General features: G+C 41.3%; 5 protein-coding genes across 5 annotated transcripts in view; 2 read left to right on the top strand and 3 right to left on the bottom strand.

The window, feature by feature from the left end:
* yars1 (tyrosyl-tRNA synthetase 1) overlaps nucleotides 1-25,733 on the top strand; it is a 203,923-nt gene that overhangs the window by 35,695 nt on the left and 142,495 nt on the right. The gene's annotated exons all lie outside the window — the stretch shown is intronic.
* Nucleotides 5,590-9,444, top strand: heyl (hes related family bHLH transcription factor with YRPW motif like). Its single transcript, XM_079571505.1, has 5 exons — nucleotides 5,590-5,913; nucleotides 7,165-7,231; nucleotides 7,309-7,392; nucleotides 7,475-7,556; nucleotides 8,219-9,444. Exons 1-5 carry the CDS (start codon nucleotides 5,834-5,836, stop codon nucleotides 8,860-8,862), a joined length of 957 nt encoding a protein of 318 aa, XP_079427631.1. The 5' UTR covers nucleotides 5,590-5,833; the 3' UTR covers nucleotides 8,863-9,444.
* On the bottom strand, nucleotides 12,272-14,955 carry LOC306973456 (coagulation factor XI-like; the record flags this gene model as incomplete). The annotated part of the gene is made up of 9 exons (XM_079570379.1): nucleotides 12,272-12,459; nucleotides 12,542-12,701; nucleotides 13,068-13,168; nucleotides 13,256-13,388; nucleotides 13,459-13,583; nucleotides 13,657-13,819; nucleotides 13,892-14,001; nucleotides 14,594-14,750; nucleotides 14,820-14,955. The coding sequence occupies 9 exons, from the start codon at nucleotides 14,953-14,955 to the stop codon at nucleotides 12,351-12,353; spliced, it is 1,194 nt and encodes a 397-aa protein (XP_079426505.1). The 3' UTR covers nucleotides 12,272-12,350.
* LOC306974058 (glutathione S-transferase A-like) lies at nucleotides 18,222-20,078 on the bottom strand. Its single transcript, XM_079571170.1, has 6 exons — nucleotides 19,810-20,078; nucleotides 19,648-19,713; nucleotides 19,438-19,543; nucleotides 18,714-18,832; nucleotides 18,477-18,562; nucleotides 18,222-18,407 (listed from the first exon to the last, which is right to left on the bottom strand). The coding sequence occupies exons 1-6, from the start codon at nucleotides 19,975-19,977 to the stop codon at nucleotides 18,278-18,280; spliced, it is 675 nt and encodes a 224-aa protein (XP_079427296.1). The 5' UTR covers nucleotides 19,978-20,078; the 3' UTR covers nucleotides 18,222-18,277.
* Nucleotides 22,033-24,325, bottom strand: LOC306974342 (coagulation factor XI-like). Its single transcript, XM_079571534.1, has 9 exons — nucleotides 24,152-24,325; nucleotides 23,926-24,082; nucleotides 23,471-23,580; nucleotides 23,236-23,398; nucleotides 23,039-23,163; nucleotides 22,836-22,968; nucleotides 22,648-22,748; nucleotides 22,232-22,391; nucleotides 22,033-22,144 (listed from the first exon to the last, which is right to left on the bottom strand). The coding sequence occupies exons 1-9, from the start codon at nucleotides 24,210-24,212 to the stop codon at nucleotides 22,054-22,056; spliced, it is 1,101 nt and encodes a 366-aa protein (XP_079427660.1). The 5' UTR covers nucleotides 24,213-24,325; the 3' UTR covers nucleotides 22,033-22,053.

Below are 25,733 nucleotides of genomic sequence, written 5' to 3'. Positions count from 1 at the left end.
CTCCAGGGGGAAGACATGGAGGGGTAGATTGGTGGTAAAGGGGGCGGTACCGGGGGATAGATGAGGGGGGGAAACATTCTCCCCTGCCCACATTAAAGACATAAAAAAGAAAACAAACAGAAAAACATGTCTGACATAAAGAGGCTGGTTTCCGCGGCGACAGCACAATGACTGCCTGTGGCTCTCGGGGCCCTCGCCGTCCCGTCTGGGGCCCGGCACCAGCGAAAGTCACCGCAGCAGTCACAGACATCAGGCTGTATGTATGTGGGAACAGTCATGAAAGAGAGCCCACTCTGCAGCCACAAAAGCCCCTCTCTGCCCCTGCTCCTCGCCTTTAGCCCCTGTTATTTGTCTTCACACAAGGATGGACAGCGAGGTGACTGGAGGACTGAGGTGAAGCTCTGCACCGTTATGGTCGTGTCGCGGGACCTCAGGGGTGGCAAACAGATAAGAGTGACAAGATCAAAATGTCATCCTCATTTGGTCTTGGGTACCCCAGAGCTGCCCTTTACACTCCAGACCCCTGCACGGTCAGTACGTAAACACACCCATACACACCCCCAAACGCTGCTACACCTGAAGAAGAAGCCTGCACCTCTACAGCTTGTGTTTTATCTGGCGTGCTGTGTGTACTGTATATGTGTACAGTATGCGTGTGTGCAGGAAGAGAGGCTATGCGTGGCAACTGATGACACGTCAGACTCTTTTTTTGAAGTGGCCTTGTATGGTTTGTGCTTTTTTTCCCTTCAGGTCATTAATTTGGGCTTTGATGAGACAAACTTTACTCATTTATCTGTTAGCGCTGTGTTACCGTCACCCACACTCAGCAGTTCTGAAAGTTTTTCATGTCACAGCTACATCAAAGTACTGCAAAGCAACGGTTGATTGAGTTTTTTAACCTCTAATAACTACCGCATATATTCGGCTTCATCTCCTAATTTCTGTGAGAGAAATCATCTGCGTTGCCACGTCATTCTGATCTGTCGACTTCTGTACAAATATATTTCATCCAGTCAATAGAATCCAAGTCTGGACTTTTCCCCACTTAGCAGTGCCTGACGTGTACAGTATGCATCAGATATACACACTGTGTCCAATCCAGTCGTCAGTAGTTTATTAACACCTCATGTCAGTTCAATAAGATCATAAAAAGCACAAAGCTCTGGGACAGTCTCCATCAATGTGGGGCGTCCCTGGCACAAAGCCGTCTTTCACAGGAATGCGCCGTAGATCTGGGTCTGTCCAGTGAATCTTGAAGACCAGACAAGAGTATACAGCACAGCCAGGCATTCCTTACAGTATGTCCCAACAACACCAACTGCCCCTCGTGCATTTCGGCTGGAAGTCGCACAGGAGAGGACATTCCACACTGCTGCCAGTTCCCATGCCAATCCAGTGGGGCATCGGCGGAGGGATTTTTAGGACTGCAGACTGGCATTGTGTCCTTGGGCAAGACACTTCACCCACCTTACCTATATGCACAAATCCAGCTTTCAATCCCAACAAAGCATCTTTCCCCCTCATTCTCAGAACAGTGCTTTTTTAGATATTTACAACACTTATTAATCCGCACTGCCTCCTCCTAATAAACAGCAAATGAAACTTAATCTGCTTTAAATTGAAAGCAGACTTTGTCATCACATTGTAAGCAAATATGTGGGATTTCTAACGCTGAAAGATACACACAGTGCGGTCAAAAACAACAATGCAGGGAGAGAAAGCCGCTCAGCTGACACAAGCGCAGAAAAGACTCCCAAATCAAATGTGCCACAAAGTCAGTTCCGTCTCACAGATTTCCAAACAATGGCAACAGTCATGCATGAGGACAATAATTACAGCTGAGCGCTCGGGCCTTATAAACTGTGGCCATGGGCTGTCCGACGTTCGTGTGAGCAGCTCGCGTGTGCGTTTTACGGCATTCACACGTTCTTATTAGAGTGGCGTGCGTGCGTGTGCAAATTGTAAAAGTATGAGCTTGTTAATTTCAATAAGGGACACGGCCTTGTTGTGGCTTTGGAGAGATGGGCGGGAGAAGACTTGAAGTGGCCAAGCAAGATCGCCAGAAATCTCTCCTCGAATTCCACCCCGCGTCGTCCTGGGACAACTCTCTCACACTCTGCCTTCTGTCAAGCAACCACTGAATAATTTGACTTTTTATTTATTCCTTATTGTGGCTTTGCAATTTCTTTCTTCTAAAAACTGCAAAATGTATGCAAGTATTTCTCTTTTTTTTCTCTGAAAAGAATTATCACTGGTCCAAAGTATGGATAAGCAAGAATAATGTACAAGAATCTTATTTTGTTTTAAATCAATTGTGCTTGAATAATTCACATTAGTCTATGTAAGAACACGTAGTAAGTTTAAGAGGCCAATTTAGTTTAGTTTACATACTCTTTATCCTGGAGTAATGTCACAAAAACATCACATAGTTTATTGTTTGATTACTTGTAAACTTAGTTCCTTACACGTAATATTTGCTTTATTTAAATAAAGCTGTCTGTTTACTATTTTTTTCATATAATTGTGAGTGCTTATTTTTATTGGAAGTGAGCTAACACCCAATACAAATCAGAAAGTCTCACGTCATTTAACTGACTAAGTTATATAGCAGATATTTCTTCACTTCAGTGCAAAACCAGTCAGGAGTAGATCTTGAACTAGGTTCATGGTCAGGGGTTTGTTAAGGATTAGCAGCCTATTGGACATGTTTTGGGTTGAAGGAACAAACCAAAGAACTCAAGAGATCCACCAAGACACAGGGAGAACTACCTCCACTCTTTGAGAATCAAGATCTTCTTGGTGAGGCCTTTGGGCCTTTGGGCCCCAAGACATTTCTAAGAAATACTATTGCACATGCCTGGTAAAGCATACCAAAAATGCTAAAATAATGTCAAGTCCATTAAACTGTCATGAAGAAGACCCTCCCAATCCTATGGACCATATATATGATTTACAGCACTTGGACTTGTAGAAGTGTTGTCTCACTTTTGGCCATAGTTGGGCAGCTCAACAAGCAAACTTTCCTACCAATGACTTTGCAATCTTGCACATTGATGCTTTGAATCTTATAGAACTCTTCGGAAATGTTGTCAAGTCGAAATGTTTCAAGTCCCAGTCACTCTCAAGTCTGAGTCCAAGTCTGAGTCATTAGACAAAGTTTGTCAAAGTCAAGCTGTTTTTCTATTTTGAACTTTAAACTAAAACTAAAATATATTTTTGAATAGAGGATTTAAATGTCAGTCCTTGGTCCACACCTCCGAGTCCAAGTCCGAGTCCTCTATTCTTAACCTCAAGTCGAGTCACTGCCGCACAGAAACTCTCAAACTCGAGTTGAGTCCAAAGTTCAACTTGATGTTCAAGCTTAAAAATGACTATTGGAAAACAATTACCAAGTTCAGCTTACTCCTTTTTTATGTACCAGACCATCAGAATAGTCAAGAGACTTCAATTCTGCTTGACCTCCAACATATTCAAAATGAGCAACCTTTATATGAATATAATTTTACAAACCATTATGATACCACCATTACAAAGTCCTTTGAAGAACTTGTGGGTGGGTTTTAAGAGACTTCAGAGATGGCCCTTTTACTCTCTCGATCTCTTTCTTCCTTGTTTCTAAAGCTAAAATTGGATCCAGATAGAAATTAGGGATTGATTAGTATTGAAGGGATCTAGGCGCAGAGGGAGGGTCATAAGATGTAAGGATGGGAGAGTGGGACAAAAAGAAGTCTTTCTCTTTTTGGTTCATCTCAGTTTTATCCTCACCACATTTCAGTCACATGGATTAAGGACACTCACGCACACGGCTTTTGATGTCACTTGATAAAACACAGGCTTGACGCTGAAGCAGAAAGATAATTGAAATGTTACTTTGTCATGTGATCTCTCAGTCACAGTGACAACACAATGCCATGGTCGTATTGGACAATTGGCTGATCAACAATTGATCAGATTAATGCTGCCGTCACAGAAGAACACACACTAAACATAAGAGACGCATTCACGGCCTGGTTTACAAATTCATTTTTGTTCTAGAACCTTGGATTTATCTTTCAGTCTTTATTCAATTATCATCTAAAACATGGTCATCACAATGTATTTATAACTGCTCTATTTGATGTTTTTTTAATGCAAAGAAATAAACTACTCAAAAAGAATGTAGTATTCTTTAAGCAAATTGCAGGCTTATGTCATTATATTTAGCCTGCAATGAAAAAACAAGGCCCCATGTTTTGAAAATATTCCCAAAGCTGTTTCTGTGCTGCATTGTGCTATGTTTAGTGAATACACCCATGCAGGCTGGTGTTCAGGAAGTAGATACTCTCAGCTGGGCATTGTGTGCCACTCTCAGACACACATGTGCACACAAAGCCATGGAGACGGCACGGCGCACCAACAGCCGCGCCTTCCTCTCATGTTTCCATGGCAATCTCCTGCAACAATCTTCCCACGGTGCGGCGGAACCCGGCGCCCGGCATAGTGAGGCGCTGAGCCTGGTGCAGAGGGACAGCGCTATCTGGTCCTCTTAAGAGTACAGATGCTCAGACACTCGCGAGGATGAATCCACTCTTGACCCACGCAGGCACACACATGGAAATGGCATCTCACAAAAAAAAAAAAACTGCGTGTAATTATAATAATGCAGTCAATTCTTTTCATCATAACAGCAAATTAAAGCTGCATTATGCAACTTTTTTGCGGGGGGAAAAAAAAACTTGATATTCATTCTTAATTTACCTTGTAGTGAACCAGTGGTTATGAAAGGCCTGCACTGTGCCTTTACTTTCCATCACGGCGGTCTCTACAACGCTCCAGGATCAACTGTTTTGTAGGTTTTCTGGTGTGAGGGTCTGACAGCAGCGAAAACCGTCCAAACAACTGAGCATGGAGCGTCCTAAATGGACCATTAATCAAAAGTAAAGGCGCCATGCTGACCACTCATACAGCCGCTTTATCACTACAAGGTCAAATACGCACAGATGTCAACTATGTTTTCCGGATAAAAAGTGGCACAATGCACCTTTAAAGTCTGCATTTTTTTAGTATTATTTTTTTGGTAGCTTATATACTGTATGGGGCAACTGCTGATCCGACATTGCCGCTCAATTCCCGTGATTTTGACAAGCCTTTACTGTTTTGTTAATTGCGTCACAAAAAAAAAATGATTTTGTCTGCATGTCTTCAGAGTGTCCTCTAATTTTTGTCCACCCCATTGTCTCACCTGTGGAACTGTGAAACTTAAGCATTGTGCGCCCGGTCGCAGATGGCGTTCCCACTGTTCATCTTTCCCACACTCCTCACATCACCGCAATTGTTCCACAGCAAAGAATAATTAAAGGAGCCAGAAAAAGCCGTGGACGGCGGATGGAAAGACCAGCGCTGTGCCTTAATTGACTGAGGATGACTGTGCAAAGAGAAGAGGGAAGTGCGAGATAGAGAGGAGGGAGCTGGGCAAAGGGAGGAGGAGAGGAGAAGGGGGGGGTGATCTGGCAACCCTGCCCCAACTGTCAAAGTGCTATTTTGTCATTGGACGACTGTGACGGGGGAGAGAGAAAGAGAGAGAGAGCGGGGGGGGAGAAACATCAGAGACGGGGGAACGTGATTGGACGCCAATTGGACGCTGGAGTAAAAAAAAACGTAGCATCTTGTTAGTTTTAGTGTAGTTGTCATGGGCCCCTGGGGGTCGTTCACAGCTGACTCAGACTCAGAAAGGGGCAAAGGCTGCGGAGAACATACAGGCTACTGACGAGGAAACTTGGGACAGTTTGGGCTTTTCGTGAGGGACATCCCAGGAGGAGCTAAGAGAGCAAGGGTCTTTCTAGAGATTTCGAAAATGAAGAGACCTCACGACTACAGCTCCCCCGACTCGGACACGGACGAGTTCATTGACGTGGGACAAGAAGACGGCTTCTGGTGAGGACCTGACACTGAGGAACAAGGCACTGCTGAGAGAATGGCTAAATAACAATCTGTAATGTTAGTGCATATCTTAGTTTGAATGGTGTCAGAATAGAACGAGAAAAAGACAAGTTATGGGATATAAAAAGGCGTTTTGGGGACTTGGCATATACTTCTCCTTTATGTTATTTCTAATCTTTATTCATACACCATTTGCGTATGAAATATTAAAGTAAAAGATAGTGATGTGAATCCTTTGTTGTTCAATTGTGTTATTTTAAAAGATCATTTGACCAGATATCACTATGACAACTGAATTACACTTCATAATTCACAAACAACTTAAAAAAGAAAAAGGAAGGAATAAACAAATTGACAAGGATAATGTAAAATGTATTCTTTTTGAGCTGTCGGTAAAAAAAAATATTGTTATTGGTGGAGAAAAGCATCAGGAATGTGTGACTTTTCCATGCATTTTAACCCAAACTGAATTGAACTGTATGTTTTAACTAGATGTGTGAATGATCATTTACACCCGTGCAAATATGAGTGAAGGTTTCCCCCAGTTCAGGAAAAATGTCAGCACAAACTCCAGTCAAAAGCAAAAAACTAAAACTTAAAAGTAATTTAAACACAGGGATATTTAAACAAACCCCATAAAGAAGTGTTTGCAGTGCATTGGGAACACATTGACAGCCGTATTGGTTACATCACTTGTGAGTGGGGAGCCAGCGGCACCAAAGTCTGAATTTGGATAAATCAAATTTGCGAGATGACATGCGAACATCCAGCCTGACCGTTTGAAGATCAGGCCCCATCAAACATGAGAACTAAACAAAAACACACCCCGAATACTGGCAGCCTTCACTTTGGAATCTAATAGAAGTGCAATGTGTGTGAACTGCGTGGAGAGGGAAGGAGAGAGAGAGAGGAGCTTTGCCAAACTTACGCAGGCCACGACGAGTGACTATATGCTTGAAAATCATCGCCTTTGGGCTGTGTAATCATCTGTCTCCGAGTCTTCTTATAGCTCCCAAAGAGAAACAACATGTTATTTCACTGATGTCCAGAAATGCATTAAGCCCTAAAGAAGGCGTCCTCCGTTTTCCTCATGGGTATTCCTGTGGCCTTCTATGCCCAAATAATAAACTAGATTAAAGCTCCTTACGTGCCATCCCTTCAGTGCTGTGTCGTATTAGCGATAATAACAACAATATGGAGGGAGACTCAAAGTCATCTTGTGTCTGTTTGTGTCTTTTGTAAAAGTGCGGTCACAGGGTCCATGTCCCCCGGCAGCGCCTCACAGATCCTGGCCCGAAAGAAGCGCAGAGGGGTGAGTGAATTCGTGTTTCGTGTCATTTTGCTTTTTGTGTTTGTGTCGTTACTAACCAGGCATAAACATGACGGCAGATCATTGAAAAGAGGAGAAGGGACAGGATCAACCACAGCCTGTCGGAGCTCAGGAGGCTGGTGCCGAGTGCGTTTGAGAAGCAGGTAAAAAAAATTAAAAAAAATTAAAAGTGTTTCAAGTTCAAGGTGGAGTTAATGTGTTTTACAAAATTGTCTCTTTCCGTAGGGTTCTTCTAAACTGGAGAAAGCTGAGATTTTGCAGATGACAGTGGACCACCTCAAACTGCTTCACGCCATGGGAGGAAAAGGTTATTTATTTATTTACTTGTTGCCCAGATTTCTGTTTTTACTGGTATTGAAATTAAATATGTTTTGTCCTCCTTGCATTGAATATGCAGTGGTGTGTGAAAAAAAAAAAAAAAAAAAACAAGACTGCCCGTGTTATTTTAAAGCATTTTTATTGATTGAGCCTGCAGGCTAGTTTTTGTTAGCATTACAGTGACAGTGACCCTGTAACGCTTTAGCATCAGTGTTGGGCAAGTGACTTAACAATTGTAATATATTCTATATTCTATAGCCTATTAGTGATTACAGCTTAAAAATGTTAAATGTTTGTATTACATATTACTGTTTCAAAAATGTCGTTACACTACTTTGAGTTACTTTTGAGTTACTTTTGGCAAAATATAAACTAGTAATAATGCCACTGAGCAAAAGTGCAGATCAGTCAGATTTCCTCGCTATGACAACATTAACAAAATGCTCCTGCAGATCTTATTCACCAGTTCAACTTGATTTGGTGCTGCAAAAAATATGTTTCCCCCAACATTTTATAAAAAGAGAACATGAAATACATTTAATTCAATGTCTTTAATGGACATTTACATCATGTCTACTCTACTGTACGTGTGATTTCACTGCTATAACATGAATGTGAACTCATACAGCATCGACCACATTGTTCCATCAGGTTACTTTGACGCTCGAGCGCTGGCTGTGGACTACAGAACCCTGGGCTTCAGGGAGTGCGTGGGAGAGGTGGTGCGGTACCTCAGCTCGCTGGAGGGGGAGGCCGTAGACCCTATCGGCGCTCGCCTCGTGTCCCACCTCTCCCACTGCGCCAGTGAGTTAGACCCCGTGCTGCTCCAGCCCGCCCCAGCCTCTGCCGTTCCGTTCCCCCCCTGGCCGTGGCACACGTTCCCCGCTCTGTCTCCCGCCTCCCCGGCCTCGCCCTCTCCTCCGTTCCACCGGCGGGACCTGGCTCTTCTCGGGGCGTACCCTACACCTGCGTCGTTACGTCTCAACCCTCCTCCTCCTCCTCGTATTGCCCCCGCTGCCCTGACCACGCCTATCCACCGGATGTCCTCCCTCAGCGTGCCCCCGCCACAAGGCCAAAGAGGAACACAACCGCCCCTGCACAGTGTCTCAAATGTCTCACTCCGCCCAATGTCCCCCACCACGTCTTCATCCGCCTCCACAACATCCTCCTCGTCACCCACACAAGCTTCTTTTAGACCCTTTGCACCTCTGGGGTCACCCACAGCACAGCGCAGGGGCTTGAGTGTGTCAAGCAAGTCGACCCAAGGATGGGGGACTGAGATTGGAGCGTTCTGACGGCTACCATTGCTTTTATCTGAAGACATTTTTTCTTTGTTTGCAGTAAACATGAACATAGGATATTAATTTGTATGCTGGAATCGGACAAACCATGCTCTGGGCTTGCGTGTCACTTGCCATAACGTCAAATTTGAGCAAATACAATGCAGATATAGAATATTAAGAGCTGCCATAGCACAATAAAGTCTGTGCAGTTAATGGCACACACTGAAAGGGATTTACAGTTCTGCAGCGGAAACTAATAACCATTGCGCAGTAATTCATTGCATACATTCAATAAATTGCAGTAGAAATGTGTTAATTTTAGGAATATGAAATTTGCAATAATTGAACCTTTTTGGATTGTATAGGACTGACTTGTTCACGCATTCCAGCTCTCAAAAGCCATGTTACAACTATGGGAATGCGAAGAATTGTAAAAAGAATGTATTATTATTATTTTGAACAATGATGTCATTGTTTGCCAAAGCCATATCAACATTAAAGTGCATGTGACAGGTTTTCATGCTTTTTTGAAAAGCCCTCTTACTTACTGTCGGTGGGACTAGCTCATGGCCTTTATGTACAGTACGGTTACACGGTGAAAGTTACAAAGTGTTTACCTCTTCTTACGTCAAATTATGTGCCCAGTTCCAACAGGTTCCAACATGGAGGTGTGTGAAATATGTCCTGATGAAATGAGTACAGTTTGACCGGTCATATGCACTTTTTCCCCATTCAGCAATGACTTATCTCGAATCACTTAAACATCTGCTTTCATATTGCTGTCAAAGAGTGCCTTCCCTTATTGACTGTATGATCTGAAGGCTGCACATGTAAGTTCATTCTCTTCTCAATAGAAATGGCAAACAAAAAAAGGAAGAGTTTGAGAGGCCTGTGGTATTTCTTCCCACTTGTATCCCCCCAGAGTGTCTGAAGTGTCTTGGTGACGGCGGGGCGGCGGGGCGGCGGGGCGGTGGGGGGGTGGTGGTGGATGCGGTCGTGCGGTGACAGAGGGTAAACATGGTGGGAGCTGCTGATGTTTTTGGGATGCCGCGGCGACGCAAACAGACCCATCTCGGTGCCCTCTAATTGGCCCGGTCCCTGTAATCAAGTTCGGCCTCGTATCAGCCCATGTATCTCGCCTGTCTCTCTGCCATTCTTCCCCCTCTCCAATCTTGCGGTACGCCAGCGGATATCTCCCTGGCCCGTTTTCGTCTGGGCCACTGTCTTCTTTAACAATAGAAAAGTCAGAGGGAGGAAACAAAAGGAGAGATCTGAAGCGCTGTGGTTTTAGAGACTGTTTCTGTATAGATGTTTAATAACAGGATCAAAAGGACATGGGCTATAGTGGGTTCAGGACGTCTTCAGACTTATAATGCTTTCTATTTTATTGTGTAGCTGTCATTATGTCAATCATAGTTGTGCTGCTTTTTGAGCATTCGTAAAAGTGTAGGTTCGTGGTCAATTCTACTCATTCCCCCTTTTTGACACAGACATTCATATAATAATAATAATAATCATTCAAACAATTTAAATATCAGTCTTAAAAGGCCCTGTGTCTGATTTGTATTTATTATTATGTTTTGTCTATAAAGAAAGAGTGAGCACATGCGTTTTTAACTATGGTCCAAATTTACTTTCGTGTAGGCCATTTCTAACAACCCAGTTCAGGAATGAGTTGAGAAGCACAATTCACAAGTGTCTTTAGGAGCAATACTGTCACAACAATCTACTGTAAACAGCTAGTTCACAATCAGTAAAATGCTTTGTATAAAGGAGCACAGTGCACAAAGGACTTTTTTCTACAATAGTCTAAGACAAAACTAATTTGACTCAACAGAAAGAGTTTGGGCTTTTATCATAATAACAGGAATATCTAAAGAAATCTAGTACCCACATAAGAAGACTGAGTCCACAGAACCTCACATTTATTAAAGGGCCCCAGAAATATATGTAGGCCTAGTTATACATATTTTCATTTAGCCAAATATTCTGTGTGGCATCTCCATAGGTGATGTACTTCACTTTAGTTTGGCAAATAACACCTCAAATGCTGCACCTGTACAGAAATGGCCTTGAGTGAACTGTAGATAGTAATGATGTCAAAATCAAGCAGCTGTATCTGAAAAATTGATCAGTTCTACTCTACCCCACACACGACTACACAATACACTACACATGAATTTTAGTAATTTGGACCATTTTCCCTGTTCATAAGCAACCAATAGATAAAATCTAAAGGAATAGGGCACTGTTTTTCCATACTGTGATATGCTCTTACCTAAGCTTAGACGAGTTCATACGTACCTGTCTGGTCTTTATGCGTGCGCTCAGTCAAAAACACCAAATGTGTTGTTAGCATTTAGCCTCTCGGCCTCTCCTCTATGGTCCCCAAACGGGGTGAAGTTAGAAGCGACCATAGAAGAGAGGAGGAGAGGCTAAATGCTAACTACATTTTTGATATTTTTGCGTGACTGAGCGCACGTAAAAAAAAAACAGACAGGTACGTATCAGCTCTTCTAGGAACGTATCTCAGTAAAGGTGACCTATTCCTTTCACACAGAAAAAGGAGGAGGAGGGCTTGCTATTCAAGTTCATTTTCCAAAGATCTTTCTGCCCTTGCCAGTATGATGAATGACAGTTGCAACAGGCTCAACTGGCTGGGCATAATTGTGCTGTGCATGGCCAGAGCGTCTCCTCTGGGATGAAAACGCTGAAATGAAGCCTGTATGTTTATTGCTGCTGCGTGCTTTGATCTCCACCAGGATGCAATGTCTGTGGCCTGTGGTGCCCAAATGTGTGTGTTCTGCTAAGTGCATATTGTTTGTATGAGTGTGCATGCACCATGAGCTCTGTGTGTGTGATGTGAGGCGCAGGGCTGGCGTCAGGACTGGACCGCGGTGGCAGCGTGGCTCTCGTGCGAGGCGGGCCCGCGGTCGGAGCGGCGGTACGGTGGTGGAATGTTTGGCATGCTGTTTGCACACACGGGCTGGATGGCACTATTCTGGCCCCCTGACTGAGGCCCACAATCAGCGCCGCAGCTTCCAGGGGGGACAGTCACACTCACACTGCGCTGGGGTTCCCACGGGGAGGGACGGAGAGGGATGAGAGAATGAAGCCCATCGCCCTCTGCTGGCAGCAGTGTGGAATGACTCGTGTTATAATTAGATTAACAGCATGTGTGTGGAGTAGCATGTTTGGAAGCAAAGGACAAAAATGAAAGTACAATTTCATATATTAATGTTGAAACCTTAAAAATCTTTTATATATTTGGTTACAACATACAAAGGAGAAATAATTGCGCATTTAGAGAAGATTCAGAAGAGTCAGAAATGGAAAACATATCACCATACTATAGAAATCAACAATCCACAACAAAATAATTGGCCTACAAACGCTTAAGTCTTAATGTCACCACTATCAGGATGCTGTGATGTGGTTATTACTACGTCATGATGTCAACTAAACATGCAGAGACATCAGTGTCAATAACCTGTTTTGTCTTATACAATTCCACATTTTTGCAAAGCAAACCCGGACACCACATTGGCCAGTTTGGTCACTTTGGGAGGAGCAGGTATGATGATGGCACGCTTCAGATAGCAACGCCGCCTAGAAAAATAAAGCTGATAAAATATATGTAGAAATGATAGAGAGTGTTTTTTTTATAAAGTGTAAAATTAGATGACATTACCGATATACACTAGTGATGGAGTTCGCTTTGACGTAAGTATAAAACTGGCAGTTTGAGTCATCATTACAGGCTCTCCGACAACTCTCGGCGTCATCCAGCACAACAAATCTTATATCAGAGTATTCGAAATCTAAGCCATCATGAGCCACACTGAGCCAGTCTGTACAAAAAGATTGGGAAGGTTAAGTCAATGTATCAGCTACAATAATAGCCTGCATTTAGTAAGACCAACAACATTACCATCAAAGTTAGAAATGGAGTGCAAATGTGTAGATACTATACAGTAATGTCCAGTGGAAAACATATTCTATCTGCTCCGGGTGCTCTTATATATAAACCCACTAACCCTGTAGTAGACCTTTACATACATACAGTATTAGAAAATATAAACAGTATTGTATTAGTTTTAGCAGTTCAAATCAAATCATGATTTGAAACAAAAATCGTAAATCTACTTGCAATTACAATTTGAAATCTAACAGCATCCAACAAAAGCATTTGTTGTGTTACATCATGTGATACATACCTGTGTCTTGTTCACAGAAGCGTGAAGGCAAACCAGATGTCACTCCTACTTTAGCGGCTGTCGTCATATAATTTGGATTGTTTTTTAGAAAACAAGTGGTGCTTTAAGTACATAAAAAGAATATCAGTACATGACATTTGATTAACGACGGGGTCTTGCAGAGTAAAAACATTTAGAATTCTAATAACCTTTCAAAGGAGAAGTAAGTACAGGATGGGTGGAAAGCACACAGTATTTGGCAGTGTTCAGGAGAGGCAGCAGGCATGTTCAAAAGATTACTCCCGGGAATGTCAACACCAGGAAAATATTTGTTTGGGCATTCTGTGGAAGATAAACATTAAAGAAATGGCGCAATCCATAGTTAACATACAGTATAATAGTTGACTGATACCTTTGAGTAAATGTTGGCTTGTGCTTATCTGAACATTTTCCGAAAAACCAGTCACTACGTTATTCTTCTTTCTCACTATAGGTGTCACTGGAAAAGTCCAGCTAAATTTCAGGTGGCATTTGTACCTAAAACACCAACAAACCCATGTCTTTATGTAGAAAACTGCTCATATATGGGCACTTTCTCATGTCCTTGTACCTAATCCTTGCATCTGAAAAGAGACTGTTGACCCAAGTGAAGAACTGGCAGCCAGGGTCCTGTGTGCAGGCTCTTTGACACTCCTCATAGTCCGAGGTGAACAAAGATTGGTAGTCGGCCCCAGGAAAGTCAATGTTAGAGTAGATCTGATCAAAGCAAGAGGCTGCAACAACACACTTTGAATATAACAACATGAAAATAAAAATGTCACAATGATCATGTTTTCAGTTTTTACGTGAGTTTGTTTGGCAGGGTTTGAGAGAATAGCCAGATGTCACTCCGAGCAGAGGGGTCTGGACTCGGGGCTGTCCAGAATCGGTGCGTTTCAGGTAGCAGTAAAAGTGTCTGTTTGAGAGGGGGAGAGTCAAATTGTTTACATGGTAATAACAATTGTTTAGACTCGGGCTGAAATTTTATCGTATCGATATTGAGATATGAACATTCAAGATATTAATATAAAAAAAGCAAGATATGAACCATACAGAGTTTACTCAATAAAACGGCACTCTTTTGTATTATGATGTTTTTAAAAATGCCTGGTTTTCACCAATCCCATAGTTACATCGTATTGTATCGATATCGAGATCTGGCATAAATATCGAGATATGAAATTTTGTCCATATCGTTCAGCCCTAGTTTAGACACAAATGAATTGTGAGGAAATATTCAGTCTTGTCACTTAACGTTTTCTCTTGTCATCACTTTTATTTGCCATTGTAGCAAACAATATTTTGCTTTTAATACATTACCATGCAAAGGCTAATTTGCATATTTGAAGGGTAAAGTCATGGCTCCATCTGCTGGATTGTTTCATATTTACAACAACTATGTTTATTTAAAATGTGAATATTTGAAATGATATGGTTAATACCCAACTTTTACATATGGCCCTCTTCTTTAAAGGGTGACCCGATGCCCTTTTGTATCTCAGGCCTACCTGTTGTCTTTGGTCCAGTCCACACGGATAAAAGTAAAGAAAAGACAGGAGGGGTGCTGTGTGCACATCTGCTGACAGTGGTTCACATCTGGGGAGTAGACGAATTTCATGTCTGTTCCAGGGAAATCCACATTCTCCAAAAGCTCCGTTTGGCACTCTGAAGAAAACAAAGAGGTTTTCACAAACATGCAGAGTGAGCGTAGCAGTTTTGTGAATTCCACTGTACCTTGACTTGAGGAGGGGATGCACTGGCAGAGCAGCAACACCAAAACCACGGCTGTTCTCATCCTCGGTGCACTGGCTTCTACCTTTACTGTCACCGCCTTTACTTCAGCCTGAGCTTTTTGAGGCAGTGGGGCCATTTACGCTTAAAAACGTTTTTTTGGGGGGGGGTTTCCTGGCATTTTTCTAGGCAAATGCCAGGAAAACCTAAAAAAAAAACTGAAAACCTGAAGTTTTACGGGAAGTTCAGCAGTTGTGTCAACGCCTACTAAATTATTGATTTCTCAGCCTCTGTAGCAGATAGGAACAAAATTCAAAAAGTATTTGAGCGCTTACACTTGTGGTTTTCCTGAGACATTGGAATTATTTACATACACCTTCACAAAAACAAAATATGTAAAAGCAAAGTGAAATAAAGTATATAGCCTTTGTCTTTTGAAGTTACTTCAAAAATGTCTCTAAACCCAAAACAATATCCACTCTATAACATACAATTGAATTAATTGTTTTGTATGGAAACATGTGGGAAATACGTAAAATAATTATTAGGCTATAAATAAAAAATTAAAAAATGGTTATATGGAAGGTCAGAGTATTGCCTGCTCCAAACAGATCTCTCTAAACCAGGGGTGGCTAACTAGTCAGAGACCAAGAGCTGAAATTTTCAACTTTGATCCTGTAAAGAGCCACAAAGGCACCGACCATTTGCGAGATTTTTTTTTTTTTTTTTCCTGCTGGGGTGTGTTTGTATGTGGGGCCCTGCCCACTGAGCCCCCTCCTCTGATTCGCCCCTGGCCCGTGCGCTCAGTGCCTGCAGCTCGGTCCTGACTGGACTGCGCAGAGAGAAGGCACTCTAGGCTGCACAAAGTTCATAAACTTTAATCAGGAGCCTCTGGAGGACGTCTGAGGTTCTGTTTTAAGTTGTATTTGTTACAGTTACTGTCACATGTTAAAGAAAAGTCAATGACTGCGCATTTCCGCGATACACGATGTCGCGCTTCGCATCTTATGCTTCGTTGGAGCTCCGCTTTTTTCCATTTCCTAATTTTGATCTTTTTCTGTGAATATGAGGCCAAATTTCATCAAATAAAGAGTAGGCTGATCAGAAATCTGAAAAGCACAGAAGCTGATCCCAGAGCCACGATCTGCCTGCCTGTTGTTTAACCTACATCCTACTTTGAGTGAGGCTGCACAGGCACCTTTTCACGCCGCCTCGAAACCAAGGGTGATACGGGCTCTCATTCATGTGTAGAGATGGAAACCGGATCTGTAGGAGCATGGTTGGATTTTTGGTCAAGATTTGTAAAGACTGTTTTACAGTTTATGGGAAATGTGCAGCATTGTATTATCCAGTCATGCAAAGAGCCGCACTCTGATTGGCCAAGAGCCGCGCCACCCCTGCTCTAAACCATAGACTGTATATAAACACAACAACGAGGAGGAGAAACCTTACAGGTTCAATCGAACACCTGTAGAAAGGTGTTCGAAAAGCATCGCCGCATTTCTACCAAAACACCCACATGCTCGAAAATTTACGTATACGCTATGGTAGAATTACGCAATAACGCCCCCGGCTTTAATGGTAGAAATGCGGCGATGCTTTCCAGGGCTAGATGGGGTTTAAAAGGATGCTGACCCATTATTGACACATCTTGAAACAAAGTCTTTCACATAGGGTGAATATGGGTAAAGTGGGACAATGTGTAAAGTGGGGTAGGATAGAATGCAGGATAAGAAAATAATGGTTTTGTGGATATAACGTCACTTCACATGGCGTGGCAAACCATAATCTACCACCAAGTAGTAAAAAAGCGGTATGTCCAATGACATAGCATTTGGGGATTTATGATCTTAAGGTTATAACTTTTAAAAACTAACAGACATGCAGATTTTTGTTGGTAAATTATATAAGGGAATGCATCAGCAAACAAAACATCTCAAAATCACATGTTCATTCTTTATACTTTTATTTTTTATAAGAGATTTCATCACTGTCCCACTTTACCAATGTGCTATTGGTAAAGTGGGACAGCCTCATATTGGCAAAGTGGGACAATGTATTTTTGTGGAAAATCCTGGGTATTTGGTGTTTCTTGTATTCACACATCTTCAAATTAGATCAATTTAACTCTATATTTCTTGTTTTGATTAAGTTTTCTGATGATTGCATTTCTACATTTTTCTTCTCTTGTTCACTATGAACTGTTGATCACTGTTTAGCAACATTTCAACATTAAGTTGTTCTTTGAGGCTTCTATGTTCTTTAATTGTAGATTTTTTTAAAATATCGGCTATATACAGTATATTTCTTTTCAAATCTTTAAAATGTGTTTGTTCCTACTTCACCAATCAAAGGCAGCCTGAGTTCACAGATTAACATGTGTTTTTTTGGGCATGTCCTTCATATTATTCCTCACTCATTATAAACAAAAGTAAATCTGATGAAGGCACTTTACAGTATTGTTCTTCCATTGTCCTGTCAATCTTGTTTGTAGTTTATACCAAAGGTCCCAGTTAGATATTCCACACTGTAATATGTCTGACTTCTTCTGCACCAATAGCACAGGCTGCACATCAGACACATGTCCATCATGGTCATATGTCTCACACACCAGTTAGAATAACCATTAGAATGGTTATTATTATTCATAACCTCTTCACATATTCATAAAAGTAGTTGCTACAATAATATTAATGATTTTGAATACAAAAATTACCATGTTAATAGTCCCACTTTACCAATAGCACCTCGAAAAAGCTATCATTGGACCAACCTGTGTTTGAGGCAAAATTATAGCTTCTGTGTTAAACATTTGACTCTAAAGCTTTTTAAACATATATAACATTAAAGACTTTGGCATTTAATTCAAAACAAAAAATGAGGTGGAAACTGACCTTTTCAAAAAGTTTCCCACTTTAACCATATTCACCCTAGCTGTTTTATCTGAGTGTATTATCTTGGTTTAATTATTTAATGTTGGATTATTTTTGTACAAATGTAACTTGTGTGAAGTTGTTAGCCCATGTACAGTATAGCCCACAAAGATGAACAAAGAAACATCCTCTTAACATTTGTATGCATTAGTATTACCTTTTGACTAGTTGCTTACAATGAAGCTTGCATCACATGATATTTATTTACTAGCATTGCACAAGAAAGGGCTCTTATCACAGCAATGGGAGAGGGCAACCTTCTCCCTAATGAGTTGAGCAGAATTCTTATTAAATGTTTTTAAACTGAACTATTTGTGGCTAAAATAATAACTGCCTGTACACCTTTGACCATAACAGACACACACAGAGAGAGAGACACATAAAAAAGGTTTATCAAAACGTTTATTTCTTATTAAGCTACTAAAATATGTGTTGCTATTTGTTATGTTTTGCTTACAAAGAACAGGATAGTGCATATTTCCTCATGCCACAGCAGTCTAGTGCAAAAATGTAAACAGATCAAAAATGTTAGATCTCATTGAGTGCGACCAGGCCTGGAGGTGAAAACCAGGCCGGAGGCCAGGTCTTTTGAATGCTGGGACGAGTCTTCAGATTTTTGTTGTACTCAGCGAGTTTGGGGTATTTCTTTTCACACAACCTACGGAAAAGAGGTTGATTACTTGGTGCTGCCACAGGAGAAAAACAGCTCCATTCAAAGAATACATACTCCTTAGCGAAGAGATAAGCAATAACGGGGTAAATCACCGCATCAGCCAATGTAAAGTCCTTCCCAACCAAGTACTGTCCTTTACTCTGCAAAGTAAAGATAAACAACACCTGTGGGGTAAATGTTGTTGTGCATTCTCATGGCAGTGAATGCTTGCTGTTGGGTTTGCTCAGCTTTTGTATGTGAGGGATTGTATCATCTCTTTTCCATTGGGTTGAAGAATTCAATTAAGGTTACCTTTGTGAGATAATCTTCCCACAGTTTGACCTCAACCGTCAGCGCTTCTTTATTTCTTTGAAGCGCGGACTCATGTCTCTCAGCTTCTGGGACTTTGAAGTTGTAGTAGATAACATCAACTGAAAAATGCAACACAGTACATCTCATTAAAAACATATAGTTCACTGTTTAATCATAAAAGAATACTTGTACTACTTGTCCATTCTGAGGGTTACTGTTGGAGATGATAAAACAATCTCTTCCACTGCACACTTCCCAACTACTTTGATTTCCTGCGTTACTAGATAAACGATCCACAATAAATCGGCAACTCTCAGCCATTGAAAATATGCTGCAAAGGGAAGCTCACGATCACGTGATTCTTGTGGACTTTGCTCAGGATTTGACTTTGTGCACTATGCCATGGCTTAGATAAATGCAAATGTTGTTGTAGCTTCTCCTGTGGAGCAAAGCAAGCGTTCCTCCCAGGCAGTGCTTCCCATGAACCACTGAGAGGGAAAGGGAGAGAGCTGCCTTGAGGGAGATAGATTGAAAGGCTGTGAGTCTCTGTAGTTATGAAAGCTACACTGATGCCTGGAGCTGATTTTTCTTCCCACAAATAGGCTCAAGTAGTAACAGTGTGAGATCATAAAGTAATCACAATCGGATTGGAGACAGCCTCAAATGTAACGTGATCTGTGCTTTCTATGTTCAAGCTAAAGCGCTGTTTGCTGTTGAAACATACCAGCTTTCATCATGAGAGAATTCCCTTCATGCATCCTCTGGATCATCATTGCTTTCTCTGCACAGTCCTCTGGCACCAGCTTAGTTCCTTGGCCCTTGTATCGGTCCTGTTACATGACATAAGACACATGAAGAAGCTACAAGGACAACCAGCTTCTTGTGTGAACTGCAGGTCATTGTTGAATCAAAATGTTAGCTTTTGCAAACGTACCTCCAAGTATTGACAGATTCCAATAGACTCGTTTATTATGATATTCCCATGCTGGAAGGCAGGGAGCTACAGAAACATTACCACAAATATGTTTAACACATTTGACTTTCTGCAGAAAAGTAGTGGTAACTGCCTGATGTGCACAACAGGAAATGAACTGACCTGGCCCCTTGGATTAATCTTCATCACCTCTGGTCCCTTGTGTTCCCCCTTCTCAAAATACAATCGCTTGCTGTTGTAGCCCTGCAGGTTTTTCTCCTCCAGAACGATCATGACCCTCCAGCAGGGGGGTGAGCCGGAGCCCCAGAGGAGTGTCATGTCCTTGGCCATGGTGGTAATGTGTTCAGTCGGAGGCAGAGGTTTGGAATGTTAGAGAAGTCTCAAGTTGAGGAAGTGTGGTCGTCTGCCTCTTTTATGGGGGTCCGTTTGCACAGAGCGAGTTGGGGGTGGAGCCTCACGACCATCCCCCTTTTGAAAGTAGATCCTGTAGAACTACTACTTGGTCTAACAGATTTTGTGCATGTGTGTGTGCATGTGTTTATTTATTTTTCAGAAATCACACAATAGCTTTATATAATATACTTTATACCAAGATTGCTGTACATTTCTGTGCTTGTGTGTTCATGTAGCTTGTGTACACATTAACTCGCCTGTAGTTTGACAGTGGAACACTCCGGCAGTCACAATGACACAGCATTTTTCTTTCACCTCAAGTGGTCCAGCCCCTCCGACTAACAAGGTGAACACTTTGCACGTACACCTTATACTTATATATACGTTTACCGTCTTAAATTCACAATCTTGTATCATTTGTGCAACTTTTACAAAACAAATACTGTACACAGTTTTGAAAATGCTTGCTAGGCCATAACAGCTTTTACATACTGTATTGTAGAACACATCTTGAAAGCGCTTCATCAGCAACTAATGGTCCTCTGGCATCAGGCTGAATATGCATCGTCGAACTGTATGTAATAAGGGTTTATATACAGTGCCTCTCGACAGTACTAATACACCTTAAACACAACAATAAACATAAAGACTTTATTTTGAATTTTTTACTGAAAGTTCACACACAAGTAACAGACAACTGGGAAGTGAAAGCAAAATGATACATGATTCTGTTATTTTTCAAAAAATAGAAAAGTGAAAAGTGGGGCGTGCATAAGTATTCATACAGCATTTTTCTGAGTGCATTAAATTACCTTCATAACATTCCTAATGACTGCAGAATGTTCACATCTTGCCCTAACCATTAAATAGAGGCCACTTGTGCGCAATCTACTCTCAGTATAATTACAGGTGTTCTGTGAGGGCCTCAGAGCTGTGGTCGGAGTGTGTTGGTCACTAAACAACATCATGAAGACCAAGAAGCACCAGAGAGGTCAGGGATAAAGTTGTGGAGAAGTTTAAAGCGTTAAGTTATACAAAGATTTTCCAATATTTGAACATCTCCCGGAGCAACTGTTCAATCCATCATTCAGAAATGGAAAGAGTATAGCACCACTGCAAACTTACCAAGACACGGCCGTCCACCTAAACTAACAGACCGAACAAGGAGAGCACTGGTAAGAAATGCAACCAAGTGCCCCATAATAACTCTGGAGGAACTGCGAAGTCCTGCCGCTGAGCTGGGGGAATCTGTACAAATATAAGTCACACTCAACACAAATCTGGCCTTCATGGACGAGTGGAAGAAGAAAGCCATTATTGAAAGGAGGTCATAAGAAATCCCGTTTGAAGTTTGCTAGAAGTCATATGGAGGACACAGCTACCACGTGGAAGAAGGAGCTTTGGTCAGACACACAAAGTTAAATCTACAATGGAATGGTTTAAAAACAAACAAACATATTCCTGACCTCAATCCAAGAGCTCGAGTTGTTTTGTAAAGAAGAATGGGCTAAAATGTCAGTTTTCCACAAAGTATTAATTCATGCTGTATGAATACTTATGCACGCCTGACTTTTCGGTTTTCTACTTTTGAAAAATAACAGACTCATGTATCATTTTGCTTTGACTTCACAGTTGTCTGTTACTTGTGTGTGAACCTTCAGTAAAAAAAAAATCAAAATAAAATCTTTATGTTTATGGTTGTAAACATGACAAAATGTGCAAAAGTTCAAGGTGTGTCAGTACTTTCGAGAGGCACTGTAATTTTGGTCGACTCAAGAAAGAGAAATAATAGACTATTTAGAGAATTTATTTTCCATGAGTCAGAAATGGTGAAAATAGGACTATCACCCTACTGTAGAAATCAACAATCCACAAAATAATTGCCCAACTAACACTTTATTGTGACCACTATCAGGATGCTGTGATTTGGTTACAACTACGTCATGATGTCAACTAAACATGCAGCGACATCAATGTCAACACCCTGTTTTGTCTTATACAATTTCTTCATGTTCACAAAGCAAACCCGGACACCACATTGGCCAGTTTGGTCACTTTGGGAGGAGCAGGTATGACGATGGCACGCTTCAGATAGCAACGCCTCCTAGAAAAACAAAAAATCAAAAACAGATAGAATATATCTATAAATTAGACAGGCTGGCTTTCCATGTGTAAAATTAGATGACATTACCGATATGCATGATCGAAGAAGTTCACTTTGACGTAAGTATAAAACTGGCAGTTTGAGTCATCATTACAGGCTCTCTGACAACTCTCGGCGTCATTCAGCACAACAAATCTCATGTCAGAGCCTCGGAGATCTAAGCCATCATAAGCCTCATCGAGCCAGTCTGTACAAGAAGATTGGGGATGTTATGTCAATGTATCAGCTACAACAATAGCCAGTAATATACAGTAATGTCCAGTGGAAAACATATTTATCTCCTCTGGGTCCTCTTATGTATAAACCCACAAACCCTGTTGTAGACCTTTACAGAAATGCCTTTTGTATTAGTTTTAGCAGTCGTAAACCTACTTGCAATTACAATACAAAATCTAACAGCATTCGACAAAAGCATTTGTTGTGTTACATCATGTGATACATACCTGTGTCTTGTTCACAGAAGCGTGAAGGCAAACCAGATGTCACTCCTTTTTTAGCGGCTGTCGTCATATAATTTGGATTGTTTTTTAGAAAACAAGTGGTGCTTTAAGTACATAAAAAGAATATCAGTACATGACATTTGATTAACGATGGGGTCTTGCAGAGTAAAAACATTTAGAATTCTAATAACCTTTCAAAGGAGAAGTAAGTACAGGATGGGTGGGCAGCACACAGTATTTGGCAGTGTTCAGGAGAGGCAGCAGGCATGTTCAAAAGATTACTCCCGGGAATATCAACACCAGGAAAATCATTGTTTGGGCATTCTGTGTAAGATAAACATTAAAGAAATGGCGCAATCCATAGTTTACATACAGTATAATAGTTGACTGATACCTTTGAGTAATGCTTGGCTTGTGCTCATTTGAACATTGTGCGAAAAACCAGACACTACGCCATTCTTTTTTTCCACGATAGGTGTCACTGGAACAGTCCAGCTAAATTTCAAGTGGCATTTGTACCTAAAACACCAACAAACCCAGGTCTTAAAAAACTGCTCATATATGGGCACTTTCTCATGTCCTTGTACATACCTAATGTTTGTATGTGAAAAGAGACTGTTGACCCAAGTGAAGAACTGGCAGCCAGGGTCCTGTGTGCAGGCTCTTTGACACTCCTCATAGTCCGAGGTGAACAAAGATCGGTAGTCGGCCCCAGGAAAGTCAACGTTAGAGTAGATCTGATCAAAGCAAGAGGCTGCAACAACACACTTTGAATATAGCAACATGAAAGTAAGAATGTCACAATAATCATGTTTTCAGTTTTTACGTGAGTTTGTTTGGCAGGGTTTGAGAGAATAGCCAGATGTCACTCCGAGCAGAGGGGTCTGGACTCGGGGCTGTCCAGAATCGGTGCGTTTCAGGTAGCAGTAGAAGTGTCTGTTTGAGGGGACAGTGAAATTGTTTACATGGTTATAATTGTTCATACACAAATGAATTGTGAGGAAAAATGTTGTCTTATCACTTAACGTTTTCTCTTGTCATCACTTTTATTTGCCATTGTAGCAAACAATATTTAGCTTGTAATAACATTACCATGCATAAGGCTAATTTGCATATTTGAAGGGTAGAGTCATGCCTCCATCTGCTGGATTGTTTCATATTTACAACTAATGTGTTTATTTAAAATGTGAATATGTGAAATGATATGGTTAATACCCAACTTTTACATATGGCCCTCTTCTTTTAAGGGTGACCCGATGCCCTTTTGTATCTCAGGCCTACCTGTTGTCTTTGGTCCAGTCCGCACGAATAAAAGTAAAGAAAAGACAGGAGGGGTGCTGTGTGCACATTTGCTGACAGTGGTTCACATCTGGGGAGTAGACGAATTTAATGTCTGTTCCAGGGAAATCCACATTCTCCAAAAGCTCCGTTTGGCACTCTGAAGAAAACAAAGAGGTTTTCACAAACATGCAGAGTGAGCGTAGCAGTTTTTTGAATTCCACTGTACCTTGACTTGAGGAGGGGATGCACTGGCAGAGCAGCAACACCAAAACCACGGCTGTTCTCATCCTCGGTGCACTGGCTTCTACCTTTACTGTCACCGCCTTTAGTTCAGCCTGAGCTTTTTGAGGCAGTGGGGTGGTGGTCAAAGGACATGTTTACTCTGTTTTAAAACGATGCTGACTCATTTTTGACGCATCTTGAAACAAAGTCTTTCACATGTAGCTGTTTTATCTGCTATTTGCTGTATTATCTTGGTTTAATTGTTTAATGTTGGATTATTTGTGTTCATTTTGTACTTGTGTGTGAAGTTGTTCCCGTACATCGTGGCCAGGACAGTCTTGAAAGACATTTTTTAATCTCAGTGACTTTTATCCTAGACAAACAAAGGTCAAATAAAATGGAACAGATTAAAAAAAATAACATTTCTGTGAAAAATGCCAATTTTTATTATACTTGGTGTTGGAATCTTAATTTGAATGTATGTAGCTATAGCCCATAAAGATGAAAAAAGAAAGAAATGTCCTATTAACATTTGTATTTGTATTTTATTTGTATTTTTTTCACTAAGTTAGTGCTTTATTGTCATTGCACAATCGTACAACAAAATGGTGTTCAGGTGTCAGTCCTGAGCCACGCTGCCATTGTGTGTCAGCCTGACCCACATGACCTTGGAGGTCGGAGAAACTGTAGCACACGGAAGAAACCTGGCTGGTTGCCCTCTGTCTCCTCTGATCCTCTGAAATGGTTTATCCCTGTGACAGAGTGTGGTGTCTTGCTAATAATGTGTATTTACATCACTTATCTGTGTCACTTTGATGTAAACTTGCACTGCTAACACTGACTGTAATATTTTTTGTTATAGTCTGTTTACTTATTATTTACTATTTATACTTTTTGTCCCCGTCCTTTATAGTCATTGTATATAAGATACCACTATTTACTGTTTAATTGTTTTTCTTTCCTCACATTTCCTGCCTATTTGCACAGCTTTTAGAGTGTTTCTAAAAGCTGAATGTAACAAGTAAATTTCTCCATTATGAGATCAATAAAAGCTATCTTATCTTTTCTTGCCCACCTCCTTCTTCCTCTTCCTCCTGTAGCTCCCTCCGTTCCACAGACAGACAGACAGACAGACAGACAGACAGACAGACAGACAGACAGACAGACAGACAGACAGAATAAAATAACTAGATATATAAGGCTGGGTACAGGTGGACAAGTGTGGAAACCCGGGAGCAGCAGTCCAACACAGCTACAGGGCACTGACCCAGGAGATCCCAAGGCGAGGCAGAGACACAACACCTCCACCATACCATCCACGGGACAGCACCCACAGAGCCACAGACTATCACTGCTCCTGAGCCAGAGGGCCCCTTCAGGGGAGACAGAGCCTAAAAATATAAGAAACCATCTAAAAACACTGATAAGTGAGTGTAAAATCCTGAAGTAATAGCAATTAATGAAGCTAGAAATAAATATATAATTATATATTAGGTCTAAATAAATAGCTGTTAGTTAAAAGCTAAGCTAAAAAGGTGGGTCTTGAGCCTGCTCTTAAAAACATGAACGTTCTCTGCAGCCCTGAG

This window comes from Gobius niger (genome assembly GCF_951799975.1).
Source record: "Gobius niger genome assembly, chromosome: 14".
In the NCBI taxonomy this organism is placed as follows: Eukaryota; Metazoa; Chordata; class Actinopteri; order Gobiiformes; family Gobiidae; genus Gobius; species Gobius niger.
The sequence above is the reverse complement of the archived record's forward strand: the minus strand, read 5'-3'. Positions and strand labels throughout refer to the sequence as shown.

What these genes read in the sequence shown, in the direction of transcription:
- heyl (XM_079571505.1), top strand. Translation starts at nt 5,834, where the DNA reads ATGAAGAGACCTCACGACTACAGCTCCCCCGACTCGGACACGGACGAG. An exon ending in CCCGAAAGAAGCGCAGAGGG is followed by an intron (nt 7,232 to 7,308) that starts GTGAGTGAATTC and finishes ACATGACGGCAG; the next exon opens with ATCATTGAAAAGAGGAGAAG. An exon ending in TCACGCCATGGGAGGAAAAG is followed by an intron (nt 7,557 to 8,218) that starts GTTATTTATTTA and finishes TTGTTCCATCAG; the next exon opens with GTTACTTTGACGCTCGAGCG.
- LOC306974058 (XM_079571170.1), bottom strand. Translation starts at nt 19,977, where the DNA reads ATGGCCAAGGACATGACACTCCTCTGGGGCTCCGGCTCACCCCCCTGC. An exon ending in TTCTCTCATGATGAAAGCTG is followed by an intron (nt 18,833 to 19,437) that starts GTATGTTTCAAC and finishes TGCATTTTTCAG; the next exon opens with TTGATGTTATCTACTACAAC. An exon ending in GCTTATCTCTTCGCTAAGGA is followed by an intron (nt 18,408 to 18,476) that starts GTATGTATTCTT and finishes TCTTTTCCGTAG; the next exon opens with GTTGTGTGAAAAGAAATACC.
- LOC306974342 (XM_079571534.1), bottom strand. Translation starts at nt 24,212, where the DNA reads ATGAGAACAGCCGTGGTTTTGGTGTTGCTGCTCTGCCAGTGCATCCCC. An exon ending in ACCCTGCCAAACAAACTCAC is followed by an intron (nt 23,399 to 23,470) that starts GTAAAAACTGAA and finishes GTGTTGTTGCAG; the next exon opens with CCTCTTGCTTTGATCAGATC. An exon ending in TTCTTCGATCATGCATATCG is followed by an intron (nt 22,145 to 22,231) that starts GTAATGTCATCT and finishes TTGTTTTTCTAG; the next exon opens with GAGGCGTTGCTATCTGAAGC.